Genomic DNA, 27,699 nt, shown 5'->3' with positions numbered 1-27,699 from the left:
CCTAGAATTGCCTACCTGTTTCACTTGCCTATTCCTGGCCGACTACAATATGGTAACTTTCAAGCCTAATGTAAAAAAGTTCAGTGCTTCTACACTATCAGAACGAAATTTTGGTAATCATAAAACTGAATTTCACATGAAAACAATGGTATTTACGTATTCCTCGTATTTTTAAGATGATTATATCCAAAAATTATGAAAATCGATAAGGTAGAAAATTATTTATTAAAGAAAATAGAATTTGAAGAAAACGATCGTATTTGCTCATGTAAGAGTTCAAAAGGGAGGTAATTTTCTGTTTTGATTTAAACAAGATGGCCTCTATTTTTCACCTGCTAACACGATTAAAGTTGTTTTCTTTAATAATTCAGTAATATTAAGGTAATTTCGAGTGCATAATTTATAAGCTACCATTGTAACTTATTAAACTTGATAAAAAAATCAGTTGAAACCATTGTTTTTTATCTGAAAACTCCATTTATCAACTACAAAATTTCGTTCTGATAATGTAGAAGTGCCAAGAGTTCTTGTTGAACCATCCTCTTAAGTAAACAAATTCTACCCAACTTTCACGATTAACGATTATTACACTACCACCTTACATTCATTAACCCTTATACCATAAAGGTTGGAAATTACATCGACCAAAACATTGTGAAAATAACGCTCAAGATGAGAACAGCAATCCAAAGAATCAATTGTCAGCTCAAAAATTCAGAAACATAAAATCCAACTGCATCTAAAAATATTAATTAATGAATTAGTATTTATCAATTCTCAAATTTGAGGACAAGTATTAATGAAATGGATAGATTGTCAGTTGAATGATGAAAAATATTATGAAGGGATTGAAAATAGAGAATGGAATGAAAAAATAAATTGATAAATTATAAAGATAGTACATGTAAGTGTTTGTTGAAGACTATGCTGTAGCCTACAAGAAAGCAATCCCATGAAGTTGTAAAGGTTTTGAAAAAAAAAAATTGTTTTTTTTAGAAATTCCATTTTGATGTTAGGCACTTTAAAAGGAACCGTTTTTGCAATAATGGCAAAAAGATGAATTCTTGGTGTGATGTGAGACAAGGAGAAACCAGAGATTGAAGTGAAGTCAAGCATCTTCCATTGAAGTAATTACAGAGTAGAGAAAGACTAGCAAGATATGCATACAGTATGAAAACAGTTTAAATATTTGAAAAAAAAAATATACAGTAGAATCTTGGGATACAACATTAAAAATTAGTAACAAAATACAGTACAGTATATAATACACATAATCAAATAACATTATAGCACTGTAACATGGGGCAAATACCGTAAATAAGGACCGGAAAAGCATCGTATTCCACATTGTAACCTGAAAAAAAAACATATAGGACCACCGTATTCCAGGGTTCTACTGTATATATATATATATATATATATATATATATATATATATACAATGGACTCTCATATATATATTTTAACTTTATTGAAAATCAAGAATGGAAGGTGTTGCAATATTTTTGGTATAATTTACTGGGTATAATCACAAAGATTTGGACAATTATATTTATAGACAGGGGTAATAAGAACGAACCATTCAGATACAAAAAAAAAAAAAAAATCGCCGCATAAAATATACTGAAATTCTTAGAATTTTTCAGTCGTAGCTTTTCATCTCAACACAAGAGGACTACTACTACTTCAGCTTAACATCCATTTTACAGGCTGGCATATGTTGGACTGTTACAATATTTTTGGCATATTAGTACTGGATATGATCACAAAGATTTGGACGATTATATTTATAGTCAGGGGTGATAAGAACAAGACAATCAAGATCTAGAATAAAACATACCGAAGCTCTTGGAATTTTTCAATCAATCTCGACACAAGAGAAGGACTGCTGATTCTGACTGGATCAATACTACCATTCTTTACCTGGAATTCTCCACAAATCAAAGCTTCTCTAAATGGATTGATACTGCCAATATTTGATTAGGACAACTACATTTTATATTTAGAATTGGATAATTTTATAAAAAAATTTTCTACAATAGTAATTTCTTCTGCCATCCCTTTTTGGATCATTTTTTTTATTACAAGAATGACTCAAGAGGTTATGGGCCCAGTAATCACTAGAGCTATGACAACAGCATATTCTTTTCATTGTTTTGACTCTCGAATATATATCCGACACAGTTAATCAACTGGGAAACACATCACTCTATATAAAAGCATATAAGATATCAATGGATACACACTTGAGAGTTAAAACAATGAAAAGAATTTGTTGTTGTCATAGCCCTAGTAATCACTCAAAAAAATGAATAAAATTTGATTATTTATGAGGATGGTTTATGACAAGTGTTTATTAACATTGGATTTTAACATGACCATAATGTCACCTTCAGGAAAGCAATTTATCAATGACGATTTCCACAGATGTGAGGTTGTGTGTTATATTAAACATGCGAAAAAAGAAAGGAGAGTTCTTTGCATTTGCGGTAGAAGACAACTTACTTTAATATTTCTTTCCCAACAACTTGACAAGTGGGCGGCCATTGGATCTGCTCTTGGGGATATCCTGTCACAGTCAAATAGTTGACTAATGCATCCAGCCAAACATAAATCTTAAAGGAAGTAGAAAAAAGAAACAACATTTGAATAATGGCTTATTCAACACACTGCTATCAAAATTTCCGACTCTACAACTCAACACTGTTGTCAAAAGTTCCAACTTCACAACTCAACACTCTTTCAAGTTGATTTGCACACGATTATGTACATAGCACACCTTCTTCCAACTCGTTTCCATTTGTTTCATGTCCGTTTTTATTCACCTGTCTCATTTGTATAGAAACAGCGACAGTCTGCATCACTAACGTGACCGTCAACTATAAAACCAACTGGGTGTCATCAATTTAGTTTTTCTTTCCTTTTTGTTACATGACTGACCCTTTGAAACATGCACACACGCTAGCCAAGTAAGTTATGATTTTCCCTACATGTTGACCAAGGAAAGACTCCTGTATGCTGTGTGATGATGTATAGAAATGAAACCTGACTTGTGAGAGTTGCAGACATGCATTGCATGAAGAGACATGATACGATAGATGGGAGTCTTAAAGGCTGGTTTAGATTGGATGACCTCAAAGAAGATTAAATTACGACAATCTCGGGAGATGTGTGTTGAAAGAATGGATGAGAATTCTTGGGTTAATACAGACAGACACTAAATCTCCATTATATTGAGATCCTTAAATTACCAGTAGAAATTACAGGTGGGTTGAAAGAGGATAAGAAGGTTGTTTTTAATGAGCAGACAACAATGAAGGAATTCAAGCAGTTTGTGTCTGTCGTGTTTGGTAAGTGTGAGTATTCAGGAGTTGAAAACCCAGCAGGCTTAATGCCTGATGGAGGGGTGCCAATGATTCTGGTCCATAGACTTCGGCTCAACTCTTCAAGCAGTCTGATCTAAATAGCACCAGCCTTACCATCACTCATAGAATGTGAGGACTAAAGGAACAAAATAAGGGAAGCAAGAGTTACAAAGCTGTCTAAAGTAAACCTATGGTCAACTTTCTACGCTCCTTACTCTTTTCCATGACTAGAAGATGTACCCAGTGTTGCCCGGTATTAAACATAATGTTAAATTCCTTAAAATAAAAAATGAAGTAAAAAAAATGGAAAGAAACTGAGACATGTGTATGCAAATATTGTTTTTTCTAAATAGTTCTTATAAGTAAAAAAAAAAAAAAAATTACTCAAGCTGAGATCGAAACCAAGACCTAAAAACAGGGAGTCAAGAACAATAACCATTAAGCCAGCTTGACATGTTTTAGAAAATGTTTTCAAACCTACTTATTCTTAACAATGTGAATGATTTGCACGTGCACATTTGTGAAACAATTGACAACATAAAAATTTGATGACCCTGAAGTACCAATTTTTCAATTTTTTCCCTTAGCTACCCCTTTTTTTGGATGAAAACCGATTAAAAAGTTTTTCGCATGTCTAAATACCCTATATACCAAACATTTCTGTAGATAAAAAATTTGTTGAGTATATAGATTGAGAAGTGTTCTCACACGCACACACACACCTTTTTTACTTATATATATATAGATAAAACTCTCTGGCATATGAACATGGATTGTATAATAGTGGTTAATTGTCACATAACAGGCATAATTAGAAATGATTCATTTGTTTTATTTGAATTACTGATGCCAGATAAAATGCTATTCTTTTCAGAATCTGGGGGGGCTTGTTGGAAACATGATCCTTTTTTTTTTTTTTTAATTTTTTCTCTAAAGTGGAAGTCATACATAAAAACAATCTGATTGTTTTGTAACACACACCCAGAAAAATTCTAAAAATTATCAATTTCATCAACTTTAGGAAAATGTGAACTAGATTAGAGCCAAAAAAAAAAAAAAAAAAAGTATTCATTTATTTTGGGGGTTACTCCTATTTAAAAAAGAAATAAAAAATTAAAAAAAAAAAAAAAACAGAAATAAAAAAACATAATTAAACATATGTCAAAGCTTTAGAATTAAATTTCATAAAACTTTAAGGGTGGAGTCAATCTCTATTTTTTTGTTTCAACTCTCAAATTACAACTTCTACTCCACCTATATATATATATATATATATATATATATATATATATATATATATACTAGCAGGAGCCATTAACCAGCATTGCCCAGTGGAAGCATGACACAGATCCAAAACAGAATTGTTAAAGGACCCTCCTTGAAAACAAATTAAACTACGGTGGTTGTTGGTGGCCACTACCATCCCTGAAAAATAGCAGACACTGGTGGCCATGGCCTAAATGAAATAATCTGGCTTCCACTGGCATTGTTTTCCAGTGGCAGCTAGTGGAAGCCACTGTCTGTGATTGTCAGCACTATTGGTTACTGGTGATTAGTGGTGGTTTGGGGCGATAACCTGCAGGTACTGGCTGATTCTAAAAAAAATAAGCATTTAAGGGGAAAACATTATTACGTACTTATTTGTCATGCCTAAATCAGTATAACTTCAAAAAATTACGAAAAATGGTCCAAATCAAATCAGAGGCAGATAAATACCTTCTACCGATGACAGCATCTTTCAAGTCAGCTATTGTTTTTCTTTTTGGTATACTGCATGCATTTTTTTTCTAAAAGTATCACATCTTCTAAATAATAAAATACTCCACAGAAAGTAAAAGTGGTAAAAAAAATAAAATAAATATATAACAAATAAGTGTTTTCGTAGCAAGTCAAATTTACTTTGAAACCTACTTGCATAATATTTTTGTGTTTTAACTTATATGAAAGCGTTTATTTAGTTCTAAAAAGGAAGTGTTGACATGATAAGTCATAGCTTTGGAGCATAGGTAATTGGTCATGAATATAAAATTAAATCAAATCGTCAACAGGAGTAAAAATTGCAAAGAAACAAAACAGCAAAAAAAAAACATATATCGCATAATTAAATTCTTGATAATCACTCAAAATAGAAAAATAAATATTGATACGCTTAAAAGGTATATTTTTTTAGGGCTGTTTTGAAGGGGGGGGTATAGTGGCGTGTTGATATATTGTGCATATTTACATTTGTTAAAAATAAGTTACAAGTACACATTAAGTTGCAAGAAACATTAGGATAATTTTAATGTTACCAGTATATAATTTTCTGTTTTTGAGCGATTATTAGTTTGTTTTTGTTAGCAGAATTGTGTCCTGTAGAGAATTCTTCTTTTTATTGGACTGTATTCTCAGAATCCACCATGCAATTATTTTACTACTATGGGAAAGATAATTGTATATCTGTGTATGTATGAGCCAGTTATGGCCGGTGTAAGCACAGAATCTGTGGAAGTGTAGAGTTTGTAGCAGATGAACTTGCAACAAGCACAGTAGCAGGAGTTAAATCTCGCGGCTCAAGATTTAAATCTTCCATCTTACTTGGCTTGCCCAATCACAAGCCAGCTCTCATGTACATGACTGAGTGTATAAAAAGTAAAACCTCTTACGCTCTTTCTTCCTGGCCCTGCTGGACGGCAGATATTCGCCTGAGCCTTTGGCCCCAGGCCTAACGTGAGTACAACAAGCCAACATGGCTACCGTCAAAACTTGCTTCCACGTGTGCTTCACACACGTTCTCTTTCCTACCACGATACACTAACCCTTTGTCCCGTCTCTATTATCGAACGCACGCTACTACTTACATAAACACATTAAACACTTTTCTCCATCCTTTTCAACAGGCCTGACCTATATCTAACTGCCGAATATCTAATTTACATTCCCACATCAGAAACTCTTTTCACAACTACTATAAATACAAGCACATATGAACACTCTTCTCACCTTCAACAAGCCGGCATTATATTAAATCTATCTTTACACACAAGAACACTTCCACCTACTAACCCGTTTCTCTCTTGTACATGCTATTAACGAAGATGACAAATAAAGTTGCTTTTGAATATAGAATATAACTCCATTTCATTGTCTCTTATTCTATAACTTCCTCCTAGTGGCAGTGGTAGGGCATGTGTCTGCAAAGGTGTTTGAAAGTCTAGTTGTATTGAATTTGTATGTAGCATCTGTTGTTGCAAATCTACAATACTTTTTTTTTCAAGAGGGAAATTCCTGCGGTTACTTTATTAATATATATATATATATATATATATATATATATATATATATATATATATATATATATGAGAGCAAACAGTCAATAAAACATGTTAAAAAACACTTTGAAATGAGTTAAAAACATATTTAATCTGAAAAGGAAACACTAGATAAGTGAATAGTCCTTAATCCATGGAGTTTCGAAGAAATACTTTCCTTCTCATCAGAGGTTAGGAATTAGCAAAATGCGGGATTGGATTTTGCATGCAAAAGTATTTGATGAAACAACAAGTAAGTCAAAGATCTTACTTGATAAAAAAGTGAAGCAGAGGGAATATGGTGAAGAAAAAGGTGATTACACGTGAATGGATAGTCTGGTAGAAGATAAATAATCCAGTGACGGTAAAATCCAAATATATAACTTCAAGAAAGTTAAATGAATTTCCATTTGCACAAGCATATATATATATATATATATATATATATATATATATATATAAAATATGCATCAAGTACGCTTGAAAGCCAAATCACAATGTAATATAAAGAAAATAAACAAACACTTTACTTGTTTGAAATTTATCACAAATATATTTCAGAGGTATACTCCATCTTCAGTGTGTTGTTTTTATCCTTTTCTTCTTCCTTGCCATGTTGTAAGTTGGAGAAAGAAGTCTGTTTGTAAAGAGCCGCGCGTTGTATCTAGCGGTTGCATTTTGAAATGTTTGAACTGTGTGTAGGCAACGTGAGAATAACATCAAGAATGAGAGTTCATATAGAAACGTTGTTTTAATTTGAATAAAATAAAATATATATATATATATATATATATATATATATATATATATATAATCTGAGGTTATTGTTTTCCAGAGGTTAGGTAATCAACGAAGTGTAGCAAGGTTAAAACAAGAGTGCTCAATACCAAAATAGAGCAGGGTATACTTTTTATTTGTTTTTACATAAGCAGTAATATGTTGCTACACAGTCATGAGCATGTTTCGGTAAGCTAGTTACCAATACAGCTGTATCACCTGAAGAGGTCTCCAGTTACTGATAACTTGCTGACCGAAACATACTCATGACTGCTTATGTAAAAACAAATAAAGAGTATGTATATATATATATATATATATATATATATATATATATATATATATATACACTCTTTATTTGTTTTTACATGAGCAGTAATAAAGAGTATATATATATATATATATATATATATATATATATATATTGGGACAATTAACTGGAATTAGGAATAGAAAAGATCAGAACATTTTAGGGTACTGAAAAAATTTGTGCCTATTTCTGATGTAAAAACGATTCTTTTAATTGTTTTCCATGGTTCATATTAATGATTATTAATATTCATGTTAATTATATTAATTAATTATTAGTATTTATATTAATTAATTATTAATATTTATATTAATTATATTAATTAATTATTAGTATTTATATTAATTAATTATTAATATTTATATTAATTATATTAATTAATTATTAGTATTTATATTAATTAATTATTAATATTTATATTAATTATATTAATTAATTATTAGTATTTATATTAATTAATTATTAATATTTATATTAATTATATTAATTAATTATTAATATATATATATATATATATATATATATATATATATATATATATTAATAATTAATTATTATTTGAACTATGAGTAAAACTAAAATCTATAAATCCCCCCCCCCCCCGTATAGTTTTACATTTGCGAAATTACATATTACGTGGGTAGGTACAGTAATCTGACCCCCCACCCCCCACCTCTCCAAAACTCAATATTTAGAAATTTCAAAATAATGAGTATTAGTATTGGTAATGTAGAACAGCATTGATAATTGTATCGGAATCAGGGAAAAATATTGGAATTGCCCCATCACTAATATACATATATATATATATATATATATATATATATATATAGTTGTTCTTGAGTGTTGTTTTTGTTTCTTTTTAATTATTATTATCATAGTATTTAATTTAGTTATGAGGAAGTGGTATTTTGACTGATAGGAAGATAATTATTAATAAGAAGGGACCATATCTTGCTTGTCATTATTGACCTACCCACAGAGCAGAAACCAGAAATTAAAAAGAGCAGACAATGTTGACAATAACCATTTTTTCTTTTTAAGTTAAAAGTGTGCATATATAACAAAACGTGCTTATAAATAAAACTACAAATGAGTGTGTACACCATATTGTTTTGAATAAAATTCAACTGGAAGTAAGAAAAAAACATGTTAAGCTAAAATTTGTCCTTTTGATTGTTGCTCATTTTATGTTTTTTTTTTTTTTTAAATAATTTTACAACATGATATACAAACCGTTTGAGTATCATCACCGGGCACTGGAATCCCCCAAGAAAGTCTTTCTCTTTGTCTAGAAATGGAGAGGTCAGACAAAGAAGGAAGATAACTGTTGACCAAGGCATTCCACATGGAAGGCTGGATAACTGTAACATATGAGAAATTAATTTTTATTAGTGATGGGGATATTTTTCTTGGTTCCAATACAATTACTAATTCTGTTCTAAATTCTCAATTCTGATACAATTACTGATTCTGATTCTTTTCAAGGGTTATTTTCAAGGGTTCTTCCAGTCTAATATTGATGGGCTGAGTCCAATATTTTCCTTGATGCCAATACAATTACCGATTCTGATTTTTTAAAAATCTCTAAATATTTAGCTATAAAGATGGTTTAAAAAAAATTGGGGGGGAGGGATTACCGTAATAACCCATATGTGTATATATTTTTTTGCAAACATGAAAATATAGTTGTGGAGGTTGATTTATAGATTTTAGTTTAGTATCAATAAATATTTATGATTTTTATCTGCAATACTAGCAATGGAAAAGTTAAGTTTTAAATAAAAACAAAAAAGAAATATACAATGGAAAAGTAAGTTTTAAACAAAAACAGACCCCCCCCCCCACACACACACTAAAAAAAAAAAAAAAAAAAAAATTATGAAGAATCATTTTTTGGTATCAGAAAATAAGCATAAATTTTTACAATTCCAATTAATCATCCCAAGACTAAACTATAAAAAAATGTCCACCATAGTTATCTCCACCAAGGAGGTTATGCTTTTGGTTGGGTTTGTTGGTTGGTTTGGCAGAAGTATAGTCTTGATTGAACACTAGAGATAAATTTACAGAAGGAATACATTGGAGGAATTTAGCTGAAAAGAAAAATGTAAAAAAAATTACCTTTTGAGTTGAGCCATTCAGTCAAATGTGGAATAAAGTGTGATAACTTAAACATGTAATTTTCCTCCTCGAGCCAAATAACTGGATTTCCGGTTTCAGAGCATACCTGGAAATTAGACAAAAATAGCATAAAGTAATAATCAAGTATAGCCTCAATAAGGTGTTTCTTAACAAGGACAATCTCACTGCTGGATAATGGTGCCCGATCAACACTTAATATTATGATACTATAGTCGACCTGTGGCTGTTGAGTGCTAGGAAGCAGGAAAAGAAAAGACATGAGATAGGTAGCAAAAGAAATGGAGAATGGGGTTTCTTTGTAGACAGTAACATAGGCAAAAGAAACGACATGGAATTGCTGGTTAGGGTATGAAGAATGACTGTAACAAAATGATCAAATAATAGGCTATGGGTTTGTGACAATCAATGAGTATTTTAATGACAATAGAAACGAATGAGGGGCAATTACGTTGGATTTTTACAACAGTCGTTAGTAGGACACTTTAACAAGAGTCCAGTTTGCAATGGTATAGTTTATGACAGTCAAAATTGAGTTGGATGCTTGAACAGTTAGAATTTGGAAAACGATTGAAGATGGATTGTGGCTTGAAGCAGATGGGAAGATGAATTGATAGCAATGGATGAACCTAGCCTCAACAGGACGTAGATGTTGGCTTTAGCGTGTAGAGGGTTGATGAGGACACACACACCCATAGTCCACCCGACATATATGTGCTGCATCGGAATCTGTGTTTTTCTTATGTTTTATTTTTTTTTCTACTTGTGAACTTGTGTGCATGCCATCGGCAACCACCTGTGTGTGAGACTATGATGATATGGCCATAAGAAGACAAGACGATGGAGAAGAAATCCACAAAACATAACGTTGGGGTGACAAACTGTCGGTGGGGTACTAGGTGTGGTATCACACTTTTCTCTGTGAGGATACTTTACGTCACAACTTTTATTACAATTGGGGATAAAGTGAGCTTTCTACCTTTTTTCTAACGACTGAGTTGCAAGAAGTGACATCAGAGCAGGAAAAGTAATGAAACATGTTTGATATGGATCAAAGATAGGAATGCTTCATAGAAACCAAGACCAGGAATGCTTGATAGAAACCAAGACCAGGAATGCTTGATAGAAAACCAGGAATGCTTGATAGAAACCAAGACCAGGAATGCTTGATAGAAACAAAGACCAGGAATGCTTGATAGAAACCAAGACCAGGAATGCTTGATAGAAACAAAGACCAGGAATGCTTGATAGAAACCAAGACCAGGAATGCTTGATAGAAACCAAGACCAGGAATGCTTGATAGAAACCAAGACCAGGAATGCTTGATAGAAACCAAGACCAGGAATGCTTGATAGAAACCAAGACCAGGAATGCTTGATAGAAACAAAGACCAGGAATGCTTGATAGAAACCAAGACCAGGAATGCTTGATAGAAACCAAGACCAGGAATGCTTGATAGAAAACAAGACCAGGAATGCTTGATAGAAACAAAGACCAGGAATGCTTGATAGAAATAAAGACCAGGAATGCTTGATAGAAACAAAGACCAGGAATGCTTGATAGAAACAAAGACCAGGAATGCTTGATAGAAACAAAGACCAGGAATGCTTGATAGAAACAAAGACCAGGAATGCTTGATCGAAACAAAGACCAGGAATGCTTGATAGAAACAAAGACCAGGAATGCTTGATAGAAATCAAGACCAGGAATGCTTGATAGAAACCAAGACCAGGAATGCTTGATAGAAATCAAGACCAGGAATGCTTCATAGAAACCAAGACCAGGAATGCTTCATAGAAACCAAGACCAGGAATGCTTCATAGAAACCAAGACCAGAAATTCTTGATAGAAATCAAGACCAGGAATGCTTCATAGAAATCAAGACCAGGAATGCTTGATAGAAACCAAGACCAGGAATGCTTCATAGAAACCAAGACCAGAAATTCTTGATAGAAATCAAGACCAGGAATGCTCGATAAAAATCAAGACCATGAATGCTCGATAAAAATCAAGACCATGAATGCTTGATAGATGTTAAGAATACTTGATAGAAATCAAGGCCATAAATGCTTAACAAGAATCAAGACCATGAATGCTTAACAGAGATCAAAACCATGAGTGCTTAATAGAGATAAAGACCATGAATGCTTAGTCGGCCAAGTTTTTTTTGTTTTTAATTTTGATTCCTTAGCAGCTATTTTATCAGCCAACAACCAAATTGAAAGTGTGCTACAGGTCCCTATATATCAAATTTCATTTCTGTAGACCAAATATACAGAGAGGGGTTTGGTAGAGACTTTTTGCACACACATACACACCGACAAGGTCAGTTTTACATGAATATATATAAAAATATTTCAGCGTGCTAAAACTTTTTCATCTTAAATTCTACACAATTATGCAGAATGTAGAAACTATGCATAAATAAAATACAGCGAAATAATGAAATGAAACCAATCATCTAATAAGAACCCATATATTTAATTAGCACTCGTTTTTCAAAGGAATATGAAAATTAGTTGACCATAATGTAGTTGCTTGCATTTTCTTTTTTTTTTTACATAGAGGTCATCACTTATCAAGGCTCAGAGACCACTCGAGGATAAGGGTTATTGAGTGTACAGTAGTTAATGGAATAATATCGTAGTAATTGTTAGTAGTGGATATTTGGTAAATTGCATTACTTAAGGGGACGGTTCATCAAGATTTTGTTTATGTTGGACTTGAAGACAACCAAATTGTAGTCAGTTGGAAAACAGGCAAACGGAAGAGAGTTCCAGACATTCAGTTCTAAGAAAGAGGGGAGAGAGAGATAAAAAACATATCTACGTTTCATCTTAAATTCTACAAAATTATGCAGAATACAAAAAATATGTATAAAAAGAATTAAGTGTAATAGTGAAATGATACCAATCATCTAATGAAGAACCATCAAAAACGAATAATTAATAAACACTGGTTTTTCAAAGAAATATGCAAATTATTTTTGCTTCATGTAGTCGCTTGCATATCCATGGCCGAATACATCAAAAAGTTTGTTTTAATAATTTTTAAATAGAAAAAGTAGGCTTTTTTTTTCTTTTTTTCGCTCTGACAGTGATATTAAATCACTGTCAGAGCAAAAAAAAAAAAAAAAAGAAGAAAACTCAACTTTACAGGTAAATAGATTTGCAGCTTATATAAGATCTCCTTAGTATGGATACCACATGCTACTTGTAGAATTTTAGCAGCCAACAAACTTTTCTAATTTTATTTCTTTACATAACGAAGATGCCCAATAAAATTGTTTCGAATATTAGAAATTGACTTTGTGGCACATTAAGAAGTTGCCTTTTGGAGAGCTGAGGCTTTCAGCATCAATAAACCTTGTACCAAACTTGTTCTGTACTCATAGGGGTGATATGCAGATACAGGCAGAGGCAGATATTTCAAAATATCAATGCATATCAGCTTGACTCATATTGGAAGGCGACGGCTACTGATCTGAACTTGTTTAAGTGACCGGGTGCACAGTGACAAAGGTTAAACTTGAACGCTAAAATCAGGTTTTTAAAAAATGACAATATTTTAGTGCCTTTGTTTTTTTTATTGCCTGTATGCATGTTTCCCTCTTTTTTTTTTTTTTTTCTTTTTTTAAAGAGAGAAGAATTGTATTAAACAATTGAAGTAGGGATAGCGAAGGAGATGGATTGCATGGCAGCGATGCTCATAGCAGTTTTGTGCCGTCCGACGAGATGTTGGTCTACAATCAATATGCTCCTTTTAATTGTTAAAAGTAAAATAATTTTATTTTTATAAAAAAAAAATGTCAAGTAACTATCCCCGAGTTCATGACCGATTATAGTGATACAACTTTTTCCTTTTTCTATAAAACCACACATGCATAAAAAAAAAAAAAATCTTTAAAAAAAAAGCATTAACATTTAAAGAAGGCATGATGTTTAAACCAACTCTAAATATGTAAACAAAAGGATGAATACTTAAAAAACAAGCCGAGTATGCAGAGTTCCCCTTCCACAAGTGAAAAATTTACTTTCACCATGACTAATATGTGAGCAAAATTTTAAAAAAATCCCAGGCATGGTTATTGAGCAAATGCAAAAAAACAAACGAATGAACGATTTGGGGGCAATTTTACTCCCATAATGCCCCCTAGGGGGGGGGGGGCAACCAGAGTTATCCTGAAAAATCCGTTCTGGTAAAAATGACTAATGTTTGTGAAGAATGTTTTTAAAAATTTAAGGTGTGGTTATTGAAAAAAGTGTGAACAAACGAACGGAAGTGAATTACCAGGTCCAATCTCTCCTTTGTCGGGGGGGGGGGGTCCAAAAAATGATAAATGTTTAACCCTTCCAAGACTGAACAGCCGATATATCAACTTTAGCAACAAGCTAAAAAGACAACTCAGCCAATACGTTGACCTTCTACTAATACGTTATTAAATAATTTTTCTAATCGCTTATTGTCTTTTTGGTTAATTATTGCTTAACTGTGTCAGGGTACAGAAAGTTAAAATTAGCTATGTCTAAAAAGGAAAAGAAAAAAAAAAAAAAGAAAAACTTAAATGCTGAAACTGAAGAAATATTATGGATTGGATAATTGTTTTAAAATCTGAGAATCTCAAAACTGGGAGGGAAAACAAACAAGAAAACGAAAATAATTTTTGCTATTAAGACAAAGGTGTTTTGAATTGTCCCCAGATAAATGAAATGTTATCAGCCTTTCTGTCTCAAAGGAACTAACCCGAGATTACATCGTACAATTGTCTATTTAAAGCAGATGGATTCTAAATATAAATGTAATATAGTTTGGCAAGAGTTTCGTACTTCGTTTTTTGGAGACTGAAACAAGGGAATTTGGCAAAAGATTAAAGAAACATTGCTACATGTCTAATGTGTGAAACAAATCATAAACAGGTGAGATCATATTCAAGCCCCCATTTTGTAATGTGGATAGGTATGTAATAGTTTACACTGTTGTTGGTTTAGAGATTAAGCCTAAGCAAACAAACCATATATATATATATATATATATATATATATATATATATATACTAGCAACACCCGTTCCCTGGTGGAAGCATGCTTTCTCCTCGTAAAAAATTAAACTATGGTTGTTGTTGGTGGCTAATCCCCAACGTCCTAATGTTAGGAATGGGTTTCGGAATGGACACCCCTAACCTCCTCATGCTTAGAACGTCGTATGCAAGAGACACGACCAACGTCGCCATGGTAAGAATGGCTTTCGGAATAGACACCCCATTTTATGAGGGAGGGGGACTGTCCAAGTATTTGCCCCAAGTTCAACCTTGATATATATTGTCAGCATACCCACCCCACCCCAAAGAGTATACCCCCCCCAAAAAAATATTGGGGGGGGGGCCAGTGTTGTACTGAGAGAAGTGCACTATTTTATCGCGCGTGCATAGAACAGTGAATGACAGTGCATAATGCATATCTGAAAAACTACTTACTAGATCGTCTTATTCAGCATAGTCTAAAACCTATAGAAGTTGTAAGGTAAAAAATTACCAAAAAAGAAAAAAAAAATGAATTTTTCTCTCTCTCTCTATATATATATATATATAGTTTTGGAACCATTAATTGGAATCAGGAATCAGAAAAATCGGAAGTTTTTGGGGTATCGGAAAAAAAAATTTGTGCATATTTTCCAATGTTAAATTTCCTCCAATTATCTTGCAGTGGAAGATTTTGTTTAAAGCAAAATCTTCCACTGCTGGTAGTAAGAATCAAATAATAAATATTTATTGATTTAAAATTACCAGTAAAACTAAAATCTATAGACCTCCCCCCCCCTCTACAAGTGTACTTTTATGTTTGAGAAATGTGCACATTTAATGTATGTTTTTATGATAATCGGGGGAAAAGATAGCAACTTTATAATCAAATACTTAGAGATTTATAAATAATCAGAATTTGTAATTGTATCAGAATCGAGAATTTAGTGTGGAATCAGTAAATATATTGGAATTGTCCCATAGTGGATGAAATGCAGAATATTCAGTGTAGCTTAATCGCCATATACATTTTATAACTTACTAACTATTAGCTCTACCTATGTATTGAGCACTTTTGAAGTAAATACTTAAAGTTTACGCATAAATTTATACTTTCGTATATTAATTTTATGTGAGTAAATCAAGTAGTTATATATATATATATATATATACATGCACTTTCTATTTGTTTTTACATAAGCAATGTTGCTACACATTCATATGCATGTTTCGGTCAGCTAGTTACTGGTAACTAGAGACGTCTTCAGGCGATACAGCTTATACTAAAGCTAAGTTTGTATTGAAAATATCTCAGGTCTTCAGCGTCATAGGAAATTACTAGACTACTCGTGATCCGTTGGGTCAGTATGTTATATTAGCTATTATTAAATTCAAATTTTGATATATCTTTTAATTTAAACGCGAAAAAAAAAAGCAAAAAAAAAAAAAATTGGGACACTGAAAACGTACACAGTAAAACAATACGTTTTATTGTCACGTTGATTATTTATTTATAACGCAAATTTAAAAAAACATTTTCGAGGTTATTTATTGATGTTGGTAGTGTAGAAGAAAATGTATGAACGTTTTTAAAAAAGGTGTATTAAAAAATCGAGAATAAATTAAAAAAAGGAAGGTGGTGTGTAAATCGCCGTTGTAAAATGCTCTTATGATTGTCAACGGGTTAAAGTAGATTTATTTTTAAGAAAATTGCGTTAAAATAACTTAAACGTAATACGGAAATGAACGATGTAAAAAAACAAAATAACAGAAAGTATTAACAATTGTTTATTTGGATAATTTAAACGTAAAAAAAATTGGGACGCTGAAAAAGTACACAGTAAAACAATACATTTTATTGTCGCGTTGGTTATTAAATATAATATTATATCATATATATGAAACAAGTTGATGATTATACCTATTATTTGTAATCACATTTTGTGTTTGCTTCCCATATCTTGAAGTTTTTTATTCAAAAGTTTAGGTTACCTGATGAAGTCACTTAACCAAAACCGCAGCATTATTATTGTTGTAACTATGTAAATTGTTCACTTGAAATTAAATAGAAACATCTCTTGCTCTTTTTATTGAGCACTATTAATAAACTTGTTGAATTAATTGCTTTTTTCTTTGCATCCCTTTAACCTAGAATTATATATATATATATATATATATATATATATATATATATATATATATACACACACACACACACCAGGTTAAATGTATACAAGAGTGATAACTAATGAATTTAACAAGATTATTAAAAGTGCTCAATAAAAGAAGAGCAAGAAAAGTTTTTATTAATATAAACAAATTTACATGGTTGCGTCACTGGACATGCTAATATTTTGAACAAATGGTCGGTTAAAACCAGAAGTCCTCATTAGGCGACTTAATAAATGGTTGCTTTCCACAGAAGAAACCAGTCCTCAAATGAAGAAGAAAAAAAAAAACTTAATTTACTTAAAATAAAAATTCTCTCTTTCTTCACACACACACACACAATGTTAAAAGTCCACGTACGCTTCTAGGATAGCGATTTAAAGGTTATGAGGGTTTTTCGAAGCATGAAAAACGATGTTACTTTTTGTATTTAATATTTTTATTGTTATGTTTTTTATATTTCAAGCGGACCTCCGCTCTTGGTCACAAAATAGTATCAAAAAAAACAAAAAAAAAAAAAAAAACACAAACACAAACACACACACACACACACATTAGAAGAATACACATTCTAGAATGAGCAAAATTAATTCTCCAAAACAGAAGAATTTTGCACTATTTTCATGTTTCCTTATAGAAAATTAAAATCAATATATAATTATACAAAACCTTATGTCTAAAATCCTTTATATGATTTTGATTCTAGAAAATGTTTTAAATTTAAGGTCTAAGTGTAAAATGATGTTATTGCTGTAGTTTCCTAGATGTAAATTCAATAAAACAAAAAGCACCCAATGAAAAGCAGAGCATAATTTTAGTATATTTATTCATACAGACATTATTGGTTGCATACGCGCATACATAGAATTTAGTTCTCTCGCACTGCAAGAACTGTGACAACAGGGACGGAAAGTGCAATGAAATGCAGAATTTTTATTTATAGTTCCCTATAGACTTCAAAACCGCTGGACTGATTTTTATGAAATTTTAAACGAAAGTACTTTATATGTCTGGCAATTTTCTTAGATAGGTTTTTTTTTTATTGGAATGTCTTCAATAAGTATCAACAATCGAAATAATCTGATGAAAAAAGGAACAGGCGATTTTGACTAATGTTAACATCTTACACAGCCGAACATCACAAGTGCATTTGAGAAGTTTTATTATCACCCAAGCCAAAAGGTCTGACATAAAAAATCAATCGTAAATTCTTTGATATGACAGGGACGCGTTCGAAATGAATGTTTCTGTTTAGAGCAAAATTGAACCATGATACTTGAGTTTTGCATTTTAAACTTTAATTCAAGCCATCTATAATATAAATCTCAGCTGTCTGTTTAAATGTATGTATGTATGTATGTATGTTTGTATATCTTGCAAAAACTTTTAACAAAGGCAACAGATTCTGACAAGATTGGCATCATTTTCAAGCTCAACGTCTCGAACGACAAATATTGAAAAATTGGCCAAAGACATTAATTCCTTCACCATAAACTCGGCCGTTTTGTACAAGGAGGGGTCGATTTTTTTAAATACTTTTGACTTCCGGCTAAAATATAAGATTTTCTTTCACTTTTTTTTCCGCCTTTGCGTCACAGGTTCGAGTCTGCCTTCCTACTACCACTTTTATTTATTTATTTTTTTTTGCTCAACATATACCTCCAAATACCTGGACAACGCCGGGCACCCAGGATAGTATAATATAATAGACTTTTAGTCTGTTAAAAATGGGAAAAAGTTATAGCTGTTGACTTAAAATGAGTGCTTTATGCTAAACTTTTAAAGTGAATGTGGTATTGTGGTGACTAATCGCTATTAATATCTACCTATGCATCGGACAGATACCATACTACTTAGTTCACTGCACCTTATCATAACAAAGGTCCATACAAAATTTTAGCCAAATCGTCCCAATATTTTTTGAGAAAATTCCACAGAAATGTGATAATTAATCCCTATTAATCCCTAACTGTACATCGAACGGTTGCCGTAATACTTAGTTTGCTGCACTTTATTATAACAAAGGTCCATACAAAATTTCAGCTAGTTTGACCCAAGTTTCTAAAAAAAACTTCTAGAATAAATGTGGTATTATAGTAACTATTCCTTATTAATCTATTAATCCCTAACTGTCTACCGAACAGATACCATAATACTTAGTTTGCTGCACCTTATCATAATAAGGGTCTATACAAAATTTCAGTTAGATCGATCCAGTAGTTTCTGAAAAAACGGTTGAACAAAGAGAAATATAATATAGATAGATACACATTTTTACTTTATATATATCAGTATTACGAGGAAGAAAAGATATCATTAAAGGATGCTGAGCAAAACTGTCTCTTTATAGTAATTTACAAATCAAAAAATATGACTAGAAGGGTATTCTTGTTTATAGCCATAGAATTAAATATACTGAATATCACATTAATTTTCAGACAAAACCATTTTCTTTTCCAAGAATTGCTATGAGAAACACACACACACACACACACACACACACACACACACACACACACACACACACACACACACACACTCTCTCTCTCTCTCTCTCTCTCTCTCTCTCTCTCTCTCTCTCTCTGTCTTCAAGTGGCAGTGACATTTCAGGTTGAAATAAGAGAATTATGCAGAAAGTTGCAGGAAGGAACTGCTCTTGAGATATCATCAGACGTTTTGTTTTCTGATCCTTATCTCTGGGTGACGACCAGCCGTCGTTGCCGACTAAATAGGCCATTTTTCCTGCCTCCATTTTACATCGTTAACCGGCAATCACATTTAGGGAAGAGTGGAGAGCGAAGGCCGAATGCACTCGGGCTCTTTTAAAGTAGACGCGTTAAGCTGTTAAAGTAAACAAATCTGAAGAGCAAACGAGAAAAACTCAAACAACAAATTAAAATGTTAAACTCTTAAAGCAAACCTACATTTTTTGTCTTCTTGTTATATGCACGACTTGTCTGAAATCAAATTAGCACACAGATTAGTTATATTTTCTGGGTTTTTTTTTTATTAAATTCTGAATTTTTGTTTTTTACTGGGGTGTCACTATTTATCAAGGCCCAAAGACCACTCGAGTTAATGCGTGACAGCTGGCTGGTGTGAACATGCACCATATTTGATCATCTACCTCATTGTGTTGGGCTAAAATGGTTTGTCGATCTATCTAGTCAGTGTTGCTGTTGGACAGGAGACCGGCAACACCAGGAAAACATTGGATGTATTGCACATACACACACACACGCAAATTCAGGATCTGGGCAAAGTCAGATGTTAATTCTGATTGCGGACACAATTCAATTAAAACAAAAAAAAAATCAATTGATATTCCGATTGAAGAGGGGGTCTTAGAAAATGACTTTAAAAAACAGAAACAATGTCACAACACATATTTTAAGCTGAGGTGGAATATCGACCAAAGACAGGCACATTCCAAAGGGCACAATGAAACATTCTGATGAAGGAATATAATTTGATGTCAATACAAAACATAAGAAAACAAAGACACAAGTCAGTCAGAGAAAGAGCAGCGACTCGAGCAGTGAATAACATTTCTACCACTACCCAGCCCGGCACTAAACCTACATACCAACCAATCTCTCTCTTGTCATATGCAATCAGTTGAATTATAAATAAATTTGTATTGTTGACTTAAGTTGTCTGTTTGATTACACAACCTACAACTAAAGAATAACAGCGTGTATATAATTTCACATGCATTTGATAGAAGTGCAACAAATACATTAAATAGACCGACTATATAACACCGTACGGCACAATAACGTTGGAAAGCTAGGCGTGGTATGTACCTCCTGGGAAGGTTGGGCGTGGGGCCAGCACCCTCACCCCCAAAAAAGAACTCCTTACAACAAAAGCATCTACAAAGTTGTGGCCCCTCCAGGTGCTCAAGGCTATGGATGGATATAACACTGCAATGAAGTCCTCATACCAAGCAAAACCAGCTTATAAACACATAATAGATGTTTATTAATTTTGAGGATTTATTAATGGTACCCATCTACTTAGTTAAATGACAGACTTGCACCATCAGATTCTTGTCTGACCAGATCAAAGCATATAAGACTAATCAAACAAAGCTATCGAGCCCGGAGAGGCAAACTGGCTCAACTGCTTCGTAGCTCTCCTGAAAACCGACTGCCCGCTTCAAATGTTCAACTCCCACTTCCCCTCTTCCTTTAGGGTACTTGGCTCTGACTGCCTCACCCACTTTCCATCTCCTGAAATCTTCCCATCCTAGACTGGTTTTGGTTTTTTATTAGTAGTCATTGTTCAGTGGTTGCTGGTGACATCCACCAAAGATAACATCTACCAGTCTCCATTTCTATAGATGACCCTAGGAATTGTTCCTTCTAACAAACCTGATTCCCATCGGGACTCTTTCTACTCAATGAGGGTTTTATTTTCTTTAAATAAAGAGAATATCTCTTGGGTGGTCTGACTCTGGCCGGAGATATTTTCAGTTCTCTTAGCTCCCCCTCCTCCGTTTGCCAAGCACTGCACGTCCAGTATTTAAGTGTGTCAACAAAACATGCTAACATGTTTACAGCTGGTGAGAAAACCTTGTGATGATTGATAATGATGGTTGAAACTGGTTAGAATTTTATTATTTAAGAGGACGGTTCAACAAGATTGAATGCGATTAGATCTCTTGATTTTTTTTATTTATTTTTTTTTTATTAAAAGCAATTTAGCACGCAGCTAATGTCTAATCAACTAGCAAGATAATAACCTGGGTTGGTGGTGGATAATATTACATCCAGCAGTAAGGACTAAAGAGTAATAAAAGTGTTCTTTAATATTCTTTGTCTGAATTAATAAATGTATTTGTTGTTTTTACTTAAACAAAGTATATTTTAGTGAATTAAAAATTTAAATAGTTTCCGCCCATCAAAAAAATAAAAATAAATAAAGCACAAAAATATTGAAAAGTTAAGAAACATTTCCTTTCCTTTAGTCTAAATCACTTTCTAAAGACACCATGTTACTTCATAAAATGGGGGATGACGATGGTTAACGACACGGACTGATGACCGGAGTGTCCCAAATTCGAATACTGTTCATTCCACAAAAATCCACTTTTCCTCACTAAGCCACGGAGTCTATTTTGTACTCATTCAAGGCAGGATAGGCTTCTTTTAGCAGCTCCTGCCCAGATGTGGCAGCAGTACTCCATCCTTGGACGTACTTGGCATTTATACACGTAGAGAATTGCATTAGTAGTGAGATATCTTCTAGAGCGGTAGAAGGATCCCACCATTTTCCCAGCATCCTTGGCAACAGACCTGATGTATGTGTTCCATTTCAGATCAGGAGTAAAGGTCAAACCCAGAAGCTTGTCAAAACATGGAGCTTCCCCATGACGAGAGCCATCCATTTCAATCGTTGCCAGATGGGGATCAGAGCGTTGATGATGTACTTAGGATGCTGGTCACTTTCACATGGTCTCTTCCGTAACTACCTCATGTTTTTCTAGAAAGAATTCTGATTAGAAAAAATATTGGTGAATCTTCGGATTCATATGATATGATGTCGATGATGACTTCACAAACTGAAATTCCACTTTTTGAAAATCAATGCCAATAATTCACTATTTTTTTTTCTGGCCTTAGGGCTAAGATCAGAATGTAGTATCTGTTCTGAGTCTACACTCAAGTTAATTTGTCCTTAGTCTATGGAAGGGGAAACTTTACACTCTTACCTTTCTTGGTTATTTTGGTAGCAACTATGTTTGCTCATATGCATATTCAGCTGTTAAAAGCAGAGGTTAACAGATATATAATGTGCACCTGTTAAGTTAAATCTGAAAACTTATACCTTTACATATGTAAGGTCAGTTATGTATGGGTATATGTTTATAGGCTACAAACTATACTTAAGGGCGAGCCAAAGACTCCCTTAGCTGCTACACGATGTAGGAGAGGGTGCCACTCAGTTCCCAAGATTATTCCACTTGCCCTTGATCCTTTCCTTATAATACTGAGTGTTTAGTAAGGGAACATCAAATGCTATTTTTTAAGTCAACCAGTTGGTTATCTGGCCCATTTGACATAATGGTAAGTGCGTTTGGGCCAGTAGACTGGAGTTCAATCCTCGGATGAGTCATATCAAAGACATTAAAAAAATGGTACTTGATTCCTAATTTTTTTTTTTTTACATGGGGGGGGGGGGTCACCACTTATCAAGGCCCAGAAGCCACTCGGAGATAAGGGTTATTGCGTGTACAGTAATCAATGGGATAGTATTGTAGTAATTGTTAGTATTGGAGATCTGATAAAGTGTCTTACTTAAGGGGGCGATTCATCAGGAATTTGTTTATGTTGGTCTTGAAGACATCCAAGTTGTAGTCAGGTGGGAAATAGGCAAACGGAAGAGAGTTCCACAGGCGTGCACTTCTAAGAAAGAAGCTTTGTTCATGGAATCTACGTTTTGATTTAGGCACAGATAAAGAGTGGGGAAAATTACTGACAGTGGTTTCAGCTAGACGGGTGTTTTTTTGTAAAAGATTGGTGACCAGAGGTTAGAGCTCAGATGAGCACTTGCCATGGAAATAACGATAAAACAAAGACAGGCTTGCAACGTCTCTTCTGTGGGAGAAAGGTTGCAGGAAAGAGAAAAGGGCATTCCCCACTAAGCCACGAAGTCTATTTTGTACTTGCTAAATACTCAGTATTATAAGAGGATCAAGTGGAGTAATCCTGGGAAAAGAGTGGCACCTTCCCTTACATCTCATTCATTAAAAAGCGAATCACCCTTGACTACTTAGCTACTTAGTTTATATTTTTATAAATAAATATTTTTTAAGGAGTTACTTCTAAACCTAATTAACTGATCATTATGAATTTTGGAACATATGTTTGATTTTTTTTTTTAAGCACGGATAATGTGAGCTATATTTAGAATACAGTTTTACAATTAAAATAACTATTTACAAAACATTTTTTTTTAATATTAAATATTTACAAAACTTCAAATTTTTTTTCTATTTACACAAAATTTTTTAATGTAAGACAACAAACGTATTTAAACAAAATATATTTAAAATGGGTGTCTTTCTGAATACGTTTTTTTTTTTTTCAATATATTTACAGAACATTTTTAATAAAACTAATAAAAATAATAATAAAAATAAATAAATAAATAAATAAAAAGAATGAGCTTTATCAATTACAAAACTGAGAATTTCGGATGCTAAAACTTATTTGTATTTAATTTGCCCTCGTGAAGAAGTAAGCAAATAGCAAGTTTTTTTTAAAATAAAAATAAAAGTTATAAAAGGTTTGTATCTTGTGATTCTACATTTCATCTTTATAAAAATAAAAGTTATAAAAAGATATGTGAATAAAATAATATATTTTTAAATTTCGATTGTTTATACTTGTTGCTTATACTTGTGATTTTATTTTGCATAAAAATTGTCTCAGTCTAGAAGGATTTTTCCTTCACTAACATACATCACACTTTCAATAAATATTGAATTGTAACACACACACACACACACCTAGGTCGCAAAAACCTGCAAAACATTCGCAAAAATCCGAACAAGTCAGTTATTTTATATTTGTTTCTGCCATTAAAAAGTTTGTTTTAAATAATTTTATTTAAAAGTTTTTAAAAATATGTATTTTTTTAATAGAGAGAAAAGATCAGCATCTGAAATTCTTAGTTAAAATATCGGTTTTTAATGTTTTGTGATTGATATAGCTCATTCTTGTTATTTCTTTATTTTTATCATAATTAGTTTTATTAAAAAGTTCTGTAAATATATTTAAAAAAAAAAAAGCACTCAGAAAGACACCCATTTATTTAAATATATTTTTTGTTCAAATACGTTCGTTTTGTTACTTACATTAAAAAGTTTTGTGCAAATAGAAATAAGTTTTTTTTTAATCCTTAAAAGTTTTGTAAATATTTAATATTAAAAAGATGTTTTGTAAATATATTTTTTTTCTTTTAAATCTGCGCGAACCTTTTCTAGTCTCACACAAAAACATGCGTTCACATCTCAAGCTATATTACTTGTCATATACATACGTGCACACAAACATACGCGCGCACGTCCACACACGTACATATATTCACGTTCGTGTACATACACTCACATTCACATGTATGCACACACACACGCTAACGTACACACATATACTTCACATATACGTGCACACGTACGCACACATGGGCAACGTCACTTCCCCTTTCAAAGGAAATCCACACATGCGCAAAAGACCACGGGAAACATCTATAAAAGCAAGAGACAAGCTGTTTCCAGGCTTTTTTGGACCAGCTTTCGAGCTGGGCGGTCTACGGACTGACAGCGTGCCTTTTTGGCAGGCGCATGCATGCACGTGCCTCACGCCACTTGCTACAATGTGGGACAAAAAGCTAACAGACAGTACGAACACTTTATATGCTTTCTCTCTCCATGAACTGGATTGACATTCTCACTCTTTCTCTCTCTATATATATACAACTTGTCTCTGAGAATACCTTCGCGTAGCTGACTGCTAACATGGTGCATAACTTTACTGATGTCAACCTTCTATCCTTTTCTTTGTCTTCACGCTGGACTATCATTCCCATTTCCACTACATTACTCACTTCTCTTCCCACGCGCGAACAAACGATAGTGACCCGAACGTGAGATGAACACACATTTCTTTTTCTTTCTACACCACCAGTCCCGCAACAAACGATGGTTACACCCGCGCGGACATGAACACGTGTTATATCTAAAACATTCATTCTTTCAACAGTAAAAAAATCACACGTTTATCTTATCCAGCAATTGAGTTTTTGTTTCCTTCATTCCATTCGTTTCATTATTTTCTTTTGTAACGGGATTAGGATTTATACATCCTAGTCCTCTACAAATCTTAAAAAGTTTTGTAAATATATTTTTAAAAATCTTGCTCGTGAACATTCGACCATGTCTGCCATTTGACGTGTTTACAAACAACCAACGCCAATGTCAAGGTCGAACAACCGGTGTCACTTGAAATGTTCGCCAATCTTCGTCTTCTGCTACGATCCCAATTATTAAAATTTACATGTTAGCCATTTCAATTCAATTCTAAGACATTCTTAATGTTAGTTAATTTACTTAACCACTTTTAAATGTATGTACAATGAAACGTAGTCTTATACTAACTGGCAGCCCAGTGTTGCCCGGTCATACAATACGCTTAAACATATCTTAATTTATGCAGATCGCATATGTATTAATATAGAATCTATTGATTATTATATATTTCGAGGAATAATTTGACTGATGGACTAATTCACAAAAAAAATTAAAAAATGATAATGATAATGTCATTCATCAAATTCTGTCTGTGTTTGTTTACAATATCACATTAACTGATATTTGGGCTTGATGATGAATGCCTTGGAAAAGTCACTTTTGATTAATGTTTAGTTTTAAAATATGCAAACCAAGAAATGATTTGCTGCAATTTTAAATTGTACCTCTTCTTTTATCGTAAATTGAACTCAATAATAAGTAAAAAATTAAAATAAAATGAGATACACCCGATCTGTAGTGAAATGCTCAACCTCTAAGCTATATCTCCAGATTATAATGAACTATTCTTTTTAAAAAGAAATGATTTGTTGAAATTTTATTATCTCCCTTGGCTGGTGTGATGTTAAATATTCCTCTGTAAAAATTATTCTTTTTTTTTTATCTATAAGATTGGATTTTTTCAAGTTTTGATACTTATCAGATGAATTTCTGTACAAAGCATATCTAAGAACACTGCCAGACATATAAATTAGCTTTGTATGAAATTTGCAAAAGATAAGCTCAGCCATTTTGGAACCTATGAGGAAGGAACTCACACACTCACACACACACACACTCATACTCACACAGTGGCTTTCATATAGTAATAGAGATTATTTATCATTTATTCTTATTAGAGATTCAAAATGAATTTTTCTTCGATTTATATTGATTTCATTTAGATGGATTGCAGGGATTAATTTAAAAAAATATAATTGTTAAAATTTATGATGCTTTCCTTAAAAAAAAAAAAAAAAAATGGAGCTTGTTAAGACATAGTCGACAGATTTATTTTTTTTTTAAATATGTTATTTTATTCAAAAACAAGTGCAGCATGCATGGTCCCCCGTGAGTGCACAGTTAACGAGGCATAAAAGAAATGACTAAGTCCATCATTTGCTCCTCTCACCCCCATTTAGCCCCAAAAGTCCCCAAGGCCTTAACATATTCAAATTTGAGTTTAACACCATACAAAACTGCTAAATAGACACAAGCAGAAAATTTTGGATAAATATGGTAAAATAGTCCCAAAAATGGATTGTTTTTATTAATTTGAAATATATGAGAAATATTGTATAAATTAATTGTTAAAAAAAAAAAAATCTACGATGCTTTATTTTTAAAAAACAGCAACAATAAATTCATGCATTTTTTTAGTATTTAAATTAAGAGGATAAGGATTAATGCATCTATGGTAGTCAATGGGACAGTATCATAGTAATCATTAGTAGTGGAAATTTGGTAAATTGGATTACTTAAGGGGAACGGCTCATCAAGAACTTGTTTACATTAGACTTGAAGACGACCAGTCAGCTGGAAAGAAGGCAAATGAA

General features: G+C 32.6%; 1 protein-coding gene across 1 annotated transcript in view; it reads right to left on the bottom strand.

The window, feature by feature from the left end:
• LOC145247310 (methionine--tRNA ligase, mitochondrial-like) overlaps positions 1–27,699 on the bottom strand; it is a 101,817-nt gene that overhangs the window by 50,647 nt on the left and 23,471 nt on the right. The window contains exons 6-8 of the mRNA XM_080108938.1: positions 9,867–9,972; positions 8,979–9,106; positions 2,506–2,615 (exon numbers count right to left, since the gene is read on the bottom strand). Coding sequence (XP_079965064.1) covers positions 2,506–2,615; positions 8,979–9,106; positions 9,867–9,972 — 344 coding nt within the window. The remainder of the gene's footprint in view (positions 1–2,505; positions 2,616–8,978; positions 9,107–9,866; positions 9,973–27,699) is intronic.

This window comes from Euprymna scolopes, chromosome 25 (assembly GCF_053919585.1).
Source record: "Euprymna scolopes isolate OS-2025 chromosome 25, ASM5391958v1, whole genome shotgun sequence".
In the NCBI taxonomy this organism is placed as follows: Eukaryota; Metazoa; Mollusca; class Cephalopoda; order Sepiida; family Sepiolidae; genus Euprymna; species Euprymna scolopes.
This window is presented reverse-complemented; position numbering and strand designations above follow the sequence as displayed.